This window comes from Tupaia chinensis, unplaced genomic scaffold (genome assembly GCF_000334495.1).
Source record: "Tupaia chinensis unplaced genomic scaffold, TupChi_1.0 Scaffold000634_1, whole genome shotgun sequence".
NCBI lineage: Eukaryota > Metazoa > Chordata > Mammalia > Scandentia > Tupaiidae > Tupaia > Tupaia belangeri.
Window position 1 is genome coordinate 427,746 of NW_006160154.1, and position 16,821 is coordinate 444,566.

Below are 16,821 nucleotides of genomic sequence, written 5' to 3' on the forward strand. Positions count from 1 at the left end.
ATGAGTCTCTTCACCTTCTGGGATGCCTATTATCTGGATGTTTGGACGTTTAATTGTATCTAGTATTTCTCATATATTATTCTCAAATTTGGGGGCCATTTTCTCAGTCTTCGTGGTGGATTTTTCTAGGCCAGCAATTTTCTCTTCTACATCTGAGATTCTATTTTCTGTATGATCTAGCCTGCTTTTAATACTTTCAAGGGAAATTTTGACTTCTTGTATTATAGCCTTCATCTCTAACAGTTCCATCTGATTCTTTTGTAAAGTGTGAAATTCCTCTTTTAGATCTTTACCTCCTGGAACTCAACTCCGTTCTCCTTCCTCTTTAGCAGTTCCTTGTCTCCCTTCTCTTCCATCTCTGTTAGCTTTGCCATTATGAATGTTCTGAATTCTTTATCAGACATTTCCATGATTTCCATTGAACTGTGTGTGGATGAAGAGGAGCTATCCATTTCCCTTGTGGGAAAGGTATTTTCCTGCTTCCCCACATTTCTTGTGGTCCTGCAGCAATTTCTAGTCATCTGGTGGATGGTCGGTTTCTTCCCAAACTTGGAAGTTGAATCACGTGAGTTTTGTATGCTGGAGGCCCAGTTATCAGTGGGGCATCTTCCTTTCTCCCAAAATGGCTAGATCTCAGGAGCCATGGAGCTGTCTGTCTCTTGAAGAAGGCCTTTTCTCCCCAATTACTCTTAATGTATTATTCTAGGGCTCCCTTTTCCTCTGCATTTTGTGCAGTATTAGAATTTTGTTTATATTACCTTTCTTTCAAAAATTATGTCTGTGCATTTTTGTCCTACTTCCCAAGTAAATGTAACTCTGACAGACAGAATTCTATTTTATTTATCTCTTCCTCTAATATTGTACTACAGCGTTTTCTATTTACAATATTTCTGACAGCAAATGTGATTTTTCTAACACCAACAATCAATATCCAATTCTCTGGACAAAAATTGAGTGTTCAAGAATTCTGTGAAATTCTGACACTACACAGAGTTAGCATAAATCCCATAGGTTAAGGGTTAAATTCTACAGGACTGCCTTACCCCCCCATTGCAGAAGCCAGTTACAAGTCTGAGCCTCCTATACCTTACCGCTGAGTCACCGGCTATAAACCAGGGAGTTCCCATCACCCCTTCGTCAGGTATGACTGATTTTCTAGAATAGCTCACAAAACTCAGGAGAACACTCACTCACATTTACCACTGTTATAAAGGATATAACTCAAAAACAACTAGATGGAAGGGATACATAGTGCAGGGTATATGGAGGTTCACCAATGTGAAAGCTTTCTGAACCCTGTCATTTAGGGTTTATATGGAGGTTCTGTTATATAAGCATGATTGATTATATCATTGGTCATTGAAGTTAATCTCCGTCCCTTCTCCCACTACCTGGAGGTTGGGGAGATAGGGCTAAAAGTTCTAACCCTCTAATCACATGGATGACTCCTCTGGAAACCAGTCTCCTTCGTGAAGCTTTCTAGGGGCCACCAAGAAGTCACCTCATTTGCATAACCATAGCATAAAGGTATTGTCAAGAGGGAGTTGTTATGAATGACAAAAAACACTTCTGTCACTCAGAAAATTCCAAGAGTTTTAGGTCTGTTTGGGAGCCTAGATGAAGGTCAAATATATTTGTTATTACAGTACAATTTGACAGGTGCCTAGTCTATGCCAAGTATGGTTTGAAAGTTTTAATGTTTACTGAATGTGTAATAGGATTGTTAGTAGTTTATCACATGACGGTGAGTCCTTAATCTTTTTTTAATTATGGTAAAATACACATAACATAGAATGTATTATCTTAACCATTTTTAAGTCTACAGTTCAGTAGTGTTAAACATACATTTACATTGTTGTATAACCAATGTCCAGAACTCTATTCATAAAACTTAAACTCTGTGTCCTTTAAACAACTTCAATCCTTAACCCTTGGCAACTATCATTTTCTTTCTGTCTCTATAATTTGAGGTATCTCATGAGTGGACTCATGCAGTAGTTTTTTGTGACTGGCTAATTACATTTAGCACAGTTTCCTCATGTTGCACTATGTGTTAGAATGTTCTTTCCTTTTATGGGACCAGCAGTTGGCATAATGGCTATGTTACTGGACTCCCACATAGTCGACTGCAGTTCAAGTCCTGAACTTGGTGGCTTAAACTCACACCGGGCGCATGTGCAGCATGGCCAAGATCCCGAGAGGAGATTGGAGGAGAAGGGATTGCGGCATGGCCATCCTCCCTGGGGAGTGATTTCTTGCTTACTGTCTCTTTGCTTCTCTCTATCTTTCTGGCAAGCCCATGCGCCTTATAGCAAAAACCTCTCCAAAAAAAAAATGTTCTTTTAAGTCTAAATAATAGTTTGTTGTATGAACAGAGTGTCATTAATCTTCTTAATATTCTGTTGTATGGATACAGTGTCATTAATCTTTAGAAAATAGTTTAACGTTAAAAATAAAAGTGAGGGCATAGTTTAATGTTATACATAGTTTAACATGAAAAATAAAAGCAGGTGGCATAGTGGTTAAGGCATTGAACTCCCATGTGGTTGACAATGGTTCAAGTGTCAGACTCAGTGACTTGAAACTCAGGCCAGGCATGTATGCATATGTGCCCAAAATCCTAAGAAGAAAATGGAGGAGAAGGGATTGTGGCATGGCCACCCCCGCCCCCCCGATGGGGGACAATTTCTCTCTGTCTCCAACAAGAACATGTGCCCTATAATAAAAAATCTAAAAAAAAAAAATTTTAATTTTAAAAAATTATACTTCTGTGAAGAAGAAGTAGATATACCTTTTACTTTTACTCTTCTCCCCACTAGGTACAACTAAAAGCCTTAGAAATTGTATATAAACCAACTATAGGAAGAAAGAGGAGGACAGGTTGGCAAGGGGCCTTGGAACTGAGCCAGAGCATAGTTGTGTTTTCTCCTCATACATCCCAGACTTGGAACTGAAAGAAGCTGGGATAAAAATTTAAAAAAAATAATAATAATAATAATTTAAAAAGCCTGCTTTCTCTAGCTAAAGGACCGGGAAAAAAAACTAGCAAGACAGAAAATGTTTGGATAAGTATCACAGAAAACGGGCCATACCACCATGTCAACCAGCAAAAGCCAGTGTGAAGCCCAGACTAGAATTTCACCCTTGCAAAGCTTGAGAACACACCTAACACCCCAGCAGGGTGGTGTCAGAGAAGGCCAAGGAGAGAGCCAGAACTTGTACCCCTAAAGGCTATAAAGAACACCCAGTCCTCTGATGAGAGTAGATCACACATAAGGACCCTGGCATTCTACTCCCACCTAGCAGTAATGCACTCTCTTTCCTTCTCCTAGGGTCAGAGGAGGCTTAGTGAAGAGTCAGGGCTTTAATCATTACTCATTGGTAACGCGGTTCCCCACCATGGTCTCAGTCAAGACCATGTGGGAAGCAGTAACTTCTCTGTTAAGCAGAAACATGCCTACCTAGCTGCTTTGGATATGAAAGGTGGCCTATACTTCCACATTTACCTGGTAATATCTTTCCTTCTCCTGCTGGAGTGGTGTCAAGAAAACCAGCTAAAACATAAGACAAATAAAAGGTCTCATAATGTGGGGACCACCAAGTGGCATGGTGGTTAAGGCACTGGACACTCCCACATGGCTGACCACAGTTCAGATCCGGACCTGGTGGCTTGCTTTCTTACTTTTCCTCCCCACACCCCACCCCCATGTGTGTGTGTGTGTGTGTGTGTGTATCTGGTCAAATTAAAATGAATGAATGAATAAATTAAATTTTAAAAATACTTACTTTAAAAACAAAGGTCTCATAATGAAAAATGCCCACGTTTCCATCAGGAATCACTTGTCACACCAGGAACAGAAAGATCTCAATCTGCATGGAAAAAGATAATCAGTGCATGCCAATGTTAAGATGACAAAGATGGGGATCAGGAGATGGTGTCATGGTTATATCGCTGGACTCCCATGTAGTTGATTGTGGTTCAAGTTCCAGACCCAGTGGCTTAAAACTCACGCCAGGTGTGTGTGGATGCGTGCCCAAAATCCTGAGAGGAGATTGGAGAAGAAGGAATTGTGGCATGGCCGTATCCCCTGGGGGGTGCTTTCTTGCTATCTGCCTCTCTCTGTCCCTCCAGTGAGCACATATGCCCTATAAAAAAAAATCTCTCTTTAAAAAAAAATGACAAAGATGTTAGAATAATCTGACAGATCTATAAAGAGCAACCATGAGGAACTTTCCAGAATGCTTGGTCAGAAGCTGAGGAGTGGAGACTGCCAGATCTGCACACAGCTACATGCACTTTCCCGCTCCCTCATGCCAGCCTCAGCCCGCTCATTGGCTATAGGAAACCGTGAAGACACTACTACTATGATGTTATGGGGGGGATCAAACCCAATGCCACCCAGGAATAATTGAAGAAGGAATCTGGCCTTGAAGTACCACCCTGATAAGAATCCAAACGAAGGCAAAAAGGTTAAACATATTTCTCAAACTTTCAAAGTTCTCTGTGATGTGAAGAAAAGGGTTATATGACAAAGGAGGAGAGCAGGCAATTAAAGAGGGTGGAGCAGGTGGTAGTTTTTGCTCCTTAGTGGACTTCTTTGATATGTTTTATGGAGGAGGAAAGATGCAGAGAGAAAGAAGAAAAAATGTTGCACATCAGCTATCAGTAACCTTAGAAGACATATATAATGGTGCAACAAGAGAACTGGCCCTGCAAAAGAATGTGATTTGTGACAATGTGAAGGCTGAGGTGTTAAGAAAGGAGCAATAGAGTGCCGTTCCAATTGCCAAGGTACTGGAATGTAAATAAGAATTCATCAGATAGGACTTGACTTGAAGTGGTTCAGCAAATTCAATCTGTATGCATGGAATGCCAAGGCCATGGGGAGCGGATCAGTTCTAAAGACAAATATAAAAGTTGCAGTGGATAGTTCAAGAGAAGAAGATTCTACAAGTCCGTATTGACAAAGGCATGAAAGATGGCTAGAAGATAATATTCCATGATGAAGGAGACCAAGAACCAGGACTGGAACCAGGAGATACTATCATTATATTAGATCAGAAAGATGCTGGTTTTACTTGACAACAAGACGACTTTTTAATGTGTATGGACATAGAGCTGGTTGAAGTATTACGTGGCTTCCAAAAGTTATTTTCCACTCTTGACAACTGAACTATAGTCATCACCGCTAATCCAGTCAGATTGTCAAACACGGAGATATCAAGTGTGTGTTAAGTGAAGGCATCCCAATTTATTGTAGGCCATGTGAAAAGGGTCAGCTAATCATCAAATTTAAGGTAAAGTTCCCTGAGAATGGCTTTCTGTCTCCTGATAAACTCTCTGCTGAAAAATTTCTACATGAGAGGAAGGAAGTAGAAGAGCCAATGAAACGTATCAGGTAGAACTGGTGGACTTTGATCCAAATCAGGGAAGATGGCACCATTACAATGGAGAAGCATATGAGGATGTGAACATTATCCTGAGGTGGCGTTCAGTGTCAAATCTCTTAACGAGGCTGGAAAATAATGTACTACTGGCATTTTATATGTAGTAGTGAATGGGTGAAGGACTGTAATCATAGTATATATGCTCACTACTTGCTATTGTTTTGGGGGTATTTTTGTGTGTGCATTTGCGCACACACAGGCACATGCATGCACTCACACATCTTTTGTTTTTAATGATTTTTTTTTCTTTTTTTGAGACGTTTTTGCTATAGGGCACGTGCACTCACCAGACAGACAGAGAGAGACATAGAGACATAAAGCGAGAAATCACTCCCCAGGGGGATGGCCACGCCACAATCCCGTCTCCTCCATTTTCTTCTCGGGATCTTGGGCACACACACACGCGCGCCCGGTGTGAGTTTAAGCCACCGGGTCTGGGACTCGAACCATGGTTGACTACACAAGAGTCCAGCAACATAGCCATTATGCTAACTTCTGGTCTCTGTTTTTAATGAATTCTTTTATATAACTTATTCATTTTAATTTTACCAGAGAGAGACAGTGAGAGAGAGAGAGGGAAAGTGAGGAAGCAAGCTGCCTGGTCTGAGCCTCGAAATATGGTTGGCCCCGTGGGAGTCCAGTACCCTTAACCACCATGCCACCTGCCGGCCATGCTATTGTTTTTGTTTTAATATTAATTATAGTAAAATTGAAAAACTTCTACAAGGCTAATAAAAAAGAAGGTACAAATTACCAATATCAGGAATAAAATGAGCTATCACTACAGGTATCATTGTAGGCATCATTAGGATAATAAAGAAATACTGGAAACTGGGACCAGCTTTTTTCTCAAACAAAAAGCTCAACAAACCAGGAATAGAGAGGGAGTTCCTCAATCTGATAAAGTCTATCTATGAAAACCCACTACTAATGTCATACTAATGGTAAAATACTGATTGCTTTCCACTTAAGATCAAGAACAAGATAAGGATATGCACTTTCACCAATTCAACATTGTGGTAGAGGTTCTAGCAATTGTTATAATTTTTGGTAGTTAGGCAAAAAAAAAAGAGAGAGAAGGAAAAGTAGAAGAAAAGGAAGAAAGAAAAAGAAAGGAAACATTCAGATCCGAAGGGAGCAGTAAGATTATCTGTTTGCAGATGAGGTGATTTTTATATAGAAAATCCTAAGACCAGAGAGTGGTACAGCAGTAAAATGGAACAATGCAAGGTGACCCATTTCCAGAGATTTGGGTGTGTTTGTGCCCAAGATCTGGGACTGGCTGAGACTGGAAGTGGATTGTAGCTCAAGACCATGTTTGAGGGTGCTATTTGCCTTTCTTGCTCATGGAAGAAATAAAAAAGAAAAAAGAATATCATAAGGAATTAATTAAAAAACTTAATTAAATTAGCAAGATTGCAGAGTAAAAAAGTTAATATAGAGAGGCTAGTTCTGTTGCCCAGCAGTAATACACTGCTCAAGAGAAGCTGTATCACACGTGGCAACCACACTTCAAATCCTTGGCCTGAAACACAATGAGCACAGGTGTGAGTGCACAAGATCCAATAGGCTGGAGGACAGGAAAAAGGGGGCTATCGGGTATTCATCTCTCTCACTCCCCCTCTGTATCTCATGTGCATGGGCATGCATAGGAATAAAGGAAAACTTGAAAAACTAATATACAAAAATCAATTGCATAATATAGAACTATGCCAGCAAATCATCAAAAAATGAAATTAATAATTACATTTACAATACTATAAAATTATCAGGGCCAAATTTAACAAAAGAAATGCAAAACTTACACTCTAAAAACTAAAACTGTTGACAGACTTTAAAGAAGCTAAATAAATTACATTACATATTTATGATTAATTTAAAAGGATAGAACTACCCAAATTAATTTGCAGATTCAATGCAGTTCTTATCAAAATCTCAGCAGTGTTTTTGCAGAAAGTAACAGGTTGATCCTAAAGTTCATATGAGAGTGTAAGGGAGGCAGAATAACCCCAATTATGTTGAAAAAAAGCAAAGTTGGAGGATTCAGAATTACAAAGCTGTAAGTAGTGTGGCACTAGCATAAAGATAGACATATAAGTCAATGGAATGAAATTGAAAGTCAAGAAATAAACCCTTAAAATTATAGTCACCAAAGGCTCAAGGACAATTTAATGGGGGAAAGGATAATTTTTTTCTACAAAAGGTTCTAGGAAAATTGGATATCCTCTTGCAAGAGATGAAGTTGGACTACTCTCTCACACCAAACACAAAGATTACCTCATAATAGTTCATACCACTCAATTTAAGACCTAAAAACTATAAAATTCTTACCAAAGAAAAGTAGATAAATGTTATTGACCTTTGGTTAGGCAATGATTTCTTAGATAAAACACTGAAGGCTGAGAAGAGAAAAATATGGGTAAGTTGAACTTCATCAAGATAAAAAACAGGCTTAGCTGCAGTGTGGTGCATACTGCTAGATGTTATGCCCTGTATGCTAAAAACACATGAGAGGCCTAGGTTTGAACCCCAGTCCAATCTAAAGGCTAGATGTGGTAGTGTTAGCCTGTAATCCCAGTGACTCGGAAGACTGAGCAGGAGAATCATAATCTCAACACTGGTCTGGGAAATATAGTAAGACCCTGCATAAAAAAAAAAAAAAGTTAGATGTGGTGACACACCTATAGTTCCAGTTGGAAGGCTAAGGTAAGGGGATCATGACATAGCAAGACTCCATTTTAAAAAGAAGAAAAAATTTCAATTAAAAACTTATGTTCCAGGGACCAGCAGATAGAGTAATGGTTATGTTGTTGGACTCACGCATAGTTGATCGCATTTCAAGTCCCAAGCCTCGTGTTCTGTTTCTTTGTCTATCTCTGTTTTCCAGCAAACACATGCATCCTATAGCAAACATCTCTCTTAAAAACCAAACCAAACACAGCAAAACTTATGTTCCAGGACTAGCAGATGGCATAATGGTTATGTTGCTGGACTCCCACATGGCTGACCACAGTTCAAGTCCCAGACTTGGCAGCGTGGAACTCACCCTGGACATGTGTGTGCATACTCAAAATCCCAAGAGGAAAATGGAGAAGAGATTGTGGCATGGCCATGCCCACCGGAAGGGTGATTTCTCACTTTTTATGGAATTATTCTGTATCTTGACTGTACCAGTGTCAGGATGCGACCAATATTGTACTGTAGAGTTGAAAGACGTCTCCATTGAAGGAAAACTGGGTAAAGAGTGCATGAGCTCTTGGGTCAGTGGTGGGCTGGTGGTTAAGGTGTTGGATACCACAGGGACAGTTGTGGATCAAATCCCAAATTCAGTGGCCTGAAAAACATGCCAGATGTGTGTGCATGTGTGCCCAGAATCCAAAGAGGAGAAAAAAGTAGAAGTGTCTGCAGCATGGCCATCCCCTGGGGAGAGGAGGAGCAATTTTTCTTTCTCTTATCTCTCTAGAGAGCCCACGTACCCTTATAGCAAAAACTTTAAAAAAAAAAAAAACTTTTTAAAAAGTACTTTTTTTGTTTGTTTGTTTTTTTGTTTTTAGAGAGAGATTTTTGCTATAAGTTATGTGTGCTTTCCTAGAGAGACAGAGTGATAGAAAGTGAGGAATCACCCCCCAGGGGGGATGGCCATGCCACAATCCCTTCTCCTCCATGCTCCTCTCAGGATTTTGGGCATGAATGTAAATGCACCTAGCTGGGTTTTAAGCCACAGTGTCTAGGACTCAAACCGTGGTTAATTACATGGGAATCCAGCGATGTAACCATTACGTCATCCGCTGGTCCCAGGACATGGGATCTTTATTATAATTTTCTTTTTGAGAGGTTTTTTGCTATAGGTCGCGTGCGCTCAGACAGACAGAGAGAGACAGAGAGACAGAAAGCGAGAAACCACCCCCCAGGGGGGATGGCTATGCCACAATCCCTTCTCCTCCATTCTCCTCTCAGGATCTTGGGCATGCACACACACACGCCTGGCATGAGTTTAAGCCGCCAGGTCCGGGACTCAAACCGCGGTTGACTACGTGGGAGTCCAGTGACATAGCCATTATGCTAACTGCTGGTCCCATCTTTATTATAATTTTTACAAATATATGTGAATGTACAATTGTCTCAAAATAAGAATTTTAGGGACCAGCAGTCAGCGTAATGGCTATGTCGCTGGACTCCCATGTAGTTGACCATGGTTCAAGTCCCAGACCCAGTGGCTTAAATTTATACTGGTTATGTGTGCATGCACACCCAAGATCCCGAGAGGAGAATGGAGGAGAAGGGATTGTGGCATGGCCATTCCCCTGGGGGGGATGTCTCGCTTTCTGTCTCTTTGTCTCTGTCTTTCTGGCGAGCTCATGTGCCCTATAGCAAAAACCTCTCCAAATAAATAAATAAGTAGATTAAAAGGGAGGATGGCCATGTCACAGTCCCTTCTACTCTGTTCTCCTCTTGGGATTTTGGGCACATGTGCATACACGCCAAGCATGATTTTCAAGTTGCTGGGTCCAGGACACAAACTGCTGTTGGCCATGTGGGAATCCAGTGCTTTAACCACTATGCCATGTGCTGGCCCCTTTAGTCCATTTAAAAAAAACATGGATCCATCAGGTGGCATGATGGTTAAGGTGCTGGGTTCCGGTGAGGAGAATGGAAGAGAAGGGATTTATTTCATCATGGCCATCTCCACTCACTGGTGGGATGATTTTTTATTTCGACTCTCTCTTTCTCTCTTCAGTAAGCACATATGCCTTATGGCAAATCAAAAAAAAAAAAAAAAAAAGGAAGAAAGAAAGAAAAAAGAAATCTAGAAAGAAATGACCAAGAGAACTTTCATCCAGCACTATAAATTGGCATATCCACTTTGAAAAATGATTTGGCCTTCTCCAGTAATAGTGATGATGCACATTTTGTATATGTATACATCCACATGCATACACACATATATCTATGCTAAAGCCACATGTAGTAGTTCAGTATTACAGTTTACTGCACACTATTTCTTCAATGGCTTTTTCTTACTTTAATGACCATAGTGTAAGTAATGGAGCTTCTACTGTAGAGCTTTTGGCCCTTTCGTGTCTTTCTTCAGTTTGGCAGAAGCACCAGAAACCAGGCAAAGAAATGAACACTGTAGACCCAGAAGGCAATCATGGCTTATTCATCCCATTTTCTAGTCATGGATTGTAACCTGACTTATAAGTACATTTCTAGTGTACTGTACATTGTTTAATAGACTTTCGTGAAATGTTAGCCTCGGTAATGTTTACACTTCAATTTTAAGAAATAAATTCAAATTATTTTTATATCATATTCCTAAATATAACTTTTTTTGCTTGTTTGATATAGGAAAGCCATGGCAGAAAAGTACATCATGACAGCTGCAAAACTCATTGCTCCTGTAATTGAAACGTCTTTTGCTGTAGGTTATGACTGGTAAGAGAAATACAGTAAAACTGCATGAATTTGGTGTTTCCTTTCCTTTTTTTTTAAAGCCGAGTCTAAGGTTTATTGAGAGAGAGAGAGACAGAATGGGCCATTGCCAAGGCAAGCAAGCAACCTTTCATTATTTATACTTTTATTGATTTTTAAATTAATATTGTCTTTAGAAAAGTAAATGATTATACATATCAATTTGTATTTATCAAACATAATATTAAATTTTAAGATTAATATAGGTTGTAAAAGTTCTGAGGTATTTTTCTTATTATTTCTGTCATTTGGTAGGTTAAGTACTTAGGGCAAGTATGCTACCTACCATTTGTTATGAGGATAAATAGTTGCTTCTATCATATAAATTGCATCCTGGATTTTTTTTTTCTTGTCTTGTCTTTTCCTAACTTAATATTTGTCACTAATCCTAAAATTTCCATCCTGAGTATTGGCTTTCTTATATAAAACAGCTATTACCTCTTGTATTCTCTCTTGGAGAGGACTGAAGAGTTTTAGAGTTGGAAAATCTTTAGTCGTTTTGTGATGAGCAAGTAGTTGAATTTGTTTTGTAATTTTACCCAGTATGTGGGTCTTTATTTTAGCTTTCCACATAGGTGGGCTAAATTTCTGCTTGGATTCTGCTGGTATTCACTTCTTTTTATTTTTTAACAAATTTAAGAATTAAAATTATTTCCTTGTGTTGAGCCCAGATTGGCAAAGAAATTCTTTTTTTGATCTTTCAAACTCTTCTGTATGGTGCTTTACCAGAATTTTTAAAATCCAAAACACATGTATTGGTAGAAAATCAAGTAAGTGTAGGAGCCGGCAGGTGGCGTGGTGGTTAAGGACGCTGGACTCCCACATGACTGACCACGGTTCAAGTCCTGGACCTGGAGGCTTGCTCTCTCACTTTCCCACTCTCTCCTCTCTTGCTCTGTCCCTCTCTGGTCAAAATAAAAAAATGAAGTAAATGAATGAATAAATTAAAAAACATAAAATTCTTTAAAAAGAAAATCAAGTAAGTGTTGAAGAGTTATAGTCCTAATCCTCTCTTTTTTTTTTAATTTATTTTATACTTTCAGTCACTGTACATTACTTAACTTGTAAAGTGAATTTACCCAGCATGAATACACTTAACACCAGTCCAATTGAGGATACTATACATGTTATCATCAACAGATAATAATCCATTTCTGTGTCCCATAACTGTCTTGCCTCTCTATTGTTCTCTTTCATTTCTTTTCTTACACTCTCCCTCTTCTCTCACCTTCTTCCTACATTGTCTCTAGTATCCATAACCATTTTCCATGCTTCTATATCTGCTAATCTTTCAGTTCCTGACATAGAGTGCAGATAGCCAGTATATGTTAAGTAGAGACAGATGTTTCTCCTTCATAGCCTGGCTTGCTTCAGTCAGCAGTAAGTCTTCCATATTTATCCACTTTCTATCAAATGTCAGGATCTTGTTGTTTTTTATGGCTAAGTAGTATTCCATAGAGTGTATGTGCCACACTTTTCCAATCCATTCATCTGTTCATGAACATTTGAGTTGGTTCCATGTCTTAGCAATTGTGAATAATGCCACAATAAACATAGATGTGCAAGCACTTTTCCAACTGAGTGTTTTCCTATCCTTTGGGTAGGTACCCAGGAGTGCAATTGCTGGAACATATGGTAGTTCTATTTGTAGATCTCTGAGGAGTCTCTTATTGTTCTCCACAGTGGCTAGACCAATTTACATTCCTACTAACAGTGTAGGAGAGTTCCCCTTTTACCACAGCCCCACCAGTACTTATCATTTTTTATTTTTTTAATTGTACCCATCCTGATTGGGGTTAGGTTGTATCTCATTGTGGTTTTCATCTATGCCTCCCTTATGATGAAGGATGTTGAGCATTTTTTCATATGCTTTTTGGCTACATGTCTTCCTTAGAGATATGTTTGTTTAGCTCATTTTCCCATCTTTTAATTGGGTTGATCCTTTTTTTTTCAGGTGAGCCACTTGAGTTTCCTGTGTATTCTGGTTATCTGTCCCTTATCTGACGCATAGTTTACAAAAACATTTTCCCATTCTGAGGGCTGTCTATTCACACTAATCCCTGTGTCTTTTGCCATGCAGAAACTTCTTAATCTGATGTATATTGGGGATTAATGACTGTGTATTGCGAGTCTTACTTAAGAAGTCTTTCCATACACCAATGTCTCCCAGAGTTTCCCTGGCGTTTTCCAGGAGCACTTTTATAGTTTGAGATCTTAGATTTAGATCTTTGATGCACCTAGATCTTTGATCTGCTTTTAGTTGATTCTTATTAGTGGTGAGAGGTAGGGGTCCAGATTCATCTTTCTACAGGTGGATACCCAGTTTTGCCAGCACCATTTGCTATAGAGGTTTTCTTTTCCCACTGGACTAACTAATGCCCCTTGTCAAAGATGAGTTAGCTATATGTTTAGGGGTTTATTTCTGAGGTCTCTACTCTATTCCATTGGTTCACATATCTATTTTTGTGCCATTATCATGCTTTTTGATTATATCACAGCTTCATAATATATTTTGGGGTCAGAGAGCGAGATGCCTCCTACTCTTCTTGTGCAGAATTGCTTTGGCAATAAGCAAATATGGAGTCTTTTATGATTCCAGACAAATTCTATTATTGTCTTTTCTAGATCTCTGAAGAATATCTTCAGTAGTTTGATTGGGATTGTGTTAAGTATGTAGATTAATTTGGGTATAATCCTAATTTCCTAATTGCTTTTTATTTATTTTTTTTAGAGGTTTTTGCTATAGGGCGTGTGTGCTCGCCAGACAGAGAGAGACAGAGAGACAGAAAGCGAGAAATCACCCCCCAGGGGGGATGGCCACACCGCAATCCCTTCTCTTCCAGTCTCCTCTCAGGATCTTGGGCACACACGCACACGCGCCTGGAGTGAGTTTAAATCACTGGGTCTGGGACGTGAACCGCGGTCTACTACCGCAGTGAGAATCCAGCGACATAGCCATTAAGCTAACTGCTGGTCCCCCTAATTGCTTTTTAAATGTCCTGTTGGTGGAAGAAACATGTTCCTTCCTCATTATTTCTCTATTACCTTTCAGATTCTTGCCCATTCTGTTTATCCCTTGGAATCTGTTCTGTTCCTTGAAATCCAGTGTCTTCCTGTTTTAATTTACACTGTAGACTTCAGTTTTTCCAATTGTTTATATTTCTCTTCTCTTATTTTTTGCCTCTATTGTATATACAGATTTTTCTTGGATTTCTCTCTCTCCAGATCTCTCCCTCTCTGCAGTTTCAGTTACTCATAGTCAAATGTTATCTGAAAATAATAAATGGAAAATTCCATACATAAACAATTCATAAGCTTTAAACTGTGTACCATCCTGAAAAGCACAATGAAACTTCACACTGTCACATCTGGGGCATGAAGCATCCATTGTCTGGCACAGCTGCTCTTGTTACCCACTTGTTATTCACTTAATAGCTATCCTAGTTATCAGTATTTGCAGTGCTGTGTTCAAGTAATCCTTATTTTACTTAATAATGGTCCCAAAACAAGAGTAGTGATACTGGAATAATTTTTCTATTTCTTTATTATTGTTATTAATCTCTTACTGTGCCTATTTTATAAATTTAACTTTATCATAGGTATGTGTATTTGTATAGGGAAAAAAGTAGTGGACATAGGGTTCACTACAGTTTATATTTTCAGGTGTTCACTCAGGGTCTTGGAATGCATATCCCTCATGAAGAAGGGAGGCTTACTGTACAATGGAATCGCTAGATTCCTTTTTTTTTTTTTTTGCAGTTTTTTTTTAAATTTATTCATTCTCTACATTAATTCACTATACACCATCACAACACACAAATGAATTTTCCATCCAAAATACACTGTGCATTGGCTCAATCAAGCACATCAACATACATGTTCTCAGCAAATAATTTTCCAATTCTTATGTCCTGCATACCTTGCCTTTTGTTTTGCCATCCTTGATTCCCCATCCCCCACCCTCTGCCATGTCCCATCCTCCTCCCACATTGTCCCTGGCATCCACAGTTGCCCTCCATGCCTCCCTCCCCCCATTCAATTGATCTGCCAATGAACTTAATTAGTCTAAATATATCCAATAGCTAGCACAGCTGACACATACCTGTACATGAACCCAAGTCTGACTTTAGGCATAAACCCCAGTGAGTAGAATGAACATACTATAAAGTAGTATCCAGCTGTGCCCATACAGTTCGCTGCAGTCGTCAAATATGCATTTTTTTTTTTTTACAAAATGATACAAACAGTTTTACCGGTTTTTTTTTTTGTTTGTTTTTTATTTACCTAACATTCATTCCCTGAGCATCATCATAACATACTAAATGTGGTTTCCCATCTAGGATAAACTGCATACTAGATTCCTTTTTATAGATCATAAACTTTGGTTATAACCTAAAATCTCTTTGATTTTGAGGACAACCACTTTCACAGAAACAAACTCCTTTTTAATTATATCTTTATGCCAAATAATAAATATTGTTTGTTTTACTATTAATAAGTTTAACCTGAATCCTCCTAATATTTTTTAGAACATATCTATTTAATTTTACATGTTTTTACCATTTTCTAAAGATGACTATAGTTGTTTTTGCAGTCCAGCAGTTGGTTTATAAGTGAAATTTTAGCATTTACCAAAAAGCCAGTCAGCTTGACTGATATTTTCCACTAATGAAACTTTTAACTTACCAAAACTAAGGGTTTTTGTCTTATCAGTATTAAGGTCAGGCCAGACTAGGTGATTCCGCTCATGTATCATCTTACTTTTACCTTTCTGATTTATTCAAGGAGGACACTAATCTTTTTTTGTAAATTCAACATTTCCAATTCTAAGCATATCTTCTCCTGTACCCTCAACATATGTTGGAACATACAGAATCCTCTCTTGTTACTTTGTGATATGTAGCAAATTGCCATCTATATTCTCCCCACTGTATTTTATTACACTGGTAATCCTTCTTAGTTATCTGTAATTTTGTCTCCGTTAATCAGCATCCCCCTCTGATAGTCAGTCTTCATTCCTCTACCTCCATGAGACCATTTTTTTCAGTTTTCACGGATCAAGGAGAACATGTGTTATTTTTCTTTCTGTGTTGAGTTATTTCACTTAACATAATGTCCTCTGGGCTTGCCTTGAATATTAAGATTTCATCCTTTGTAATGGCCAAATAATGTTCCTGTGTGTGTGTGTGTGTGTGTGTGTGTGTGAGTGTGTGTCACATTTTCTTTATCTGTTCGTCAGTTGATGGACACTTAGGTTGCTTCCATATCTTGGCTATTGTAAATAGTGTAGTGCAGGAGTAAACATTGAGATACAGATACCTTTGCAACCAGTCTGGTTTAAAGTCTTCACTCTGTATTCTTGAAGTTCAGTGTAATAGATCTAGCATAGAATGTAATTTTCCAGTCTGCTCTCCCTGTAAGGGTATGAACTGTATCTTTTTCATCCTTATCATCTCTGTACCCAACTTGTGACAAAGTAGACATTTAGTAAATATTTGCTGGGAGCACAGTGGATCTTAGCAGTTTCTAAGGTATTCTTCTGAGTACCTGGAAGCTTTATCAGTCACATCTCCAGGTTACTTTACTTGGGGTGGGGTTGGGGACAGAAGCTCATTCAGGGGGTACTGAGCATGCAAGTCCACTTTCCACACTTTAAGCAAAAGGACACTATTAACTGCTAAAGAGAAAGGAGAAAGAAGTTGATGAGTTCCAGGAGGTGAGGAAATTCTTGCAAGGTCTAAAAGAGGAATTACACGCTTTACAAAAGAGTCAAACGGAACTGTTAGAAATGAAGTCTATAATACAGGAAGTCAAAATCTCCCTTGAAAGTATTAAAAGCAGACTAGATCATACAGAAAATAGAATCTCAGATGCAGAAGAGAAAATTGCTGGCCTAGAAAA

At 38.8% G+C, this 16,821-nt stretch overlaps 1 protein-coding gene across 2 annotated transcripts in view; it reads left to right on the forward strand.

Moving 5' to 3' along the window:
* Positions 1-16,821, forward strand: part of IFT88 (intraflagellar transport 88) — a 152,477-nt gene that overhangs the window by 39,631 nt on the left and 96,025 nt on the right. For both annotated transcript variants that reach the window (XM_006159502.3, XM_014592010.2), the window contains one exon: positions 10,798-10,884. In XM_006159502.3, the coding sequence (XP_006159564.1) occupies positions 10,798-10,884 (87 nt within the window). The remainder of the gene's footprint in view (positions 1-10,797; positions 10,885-16,821) is intronic.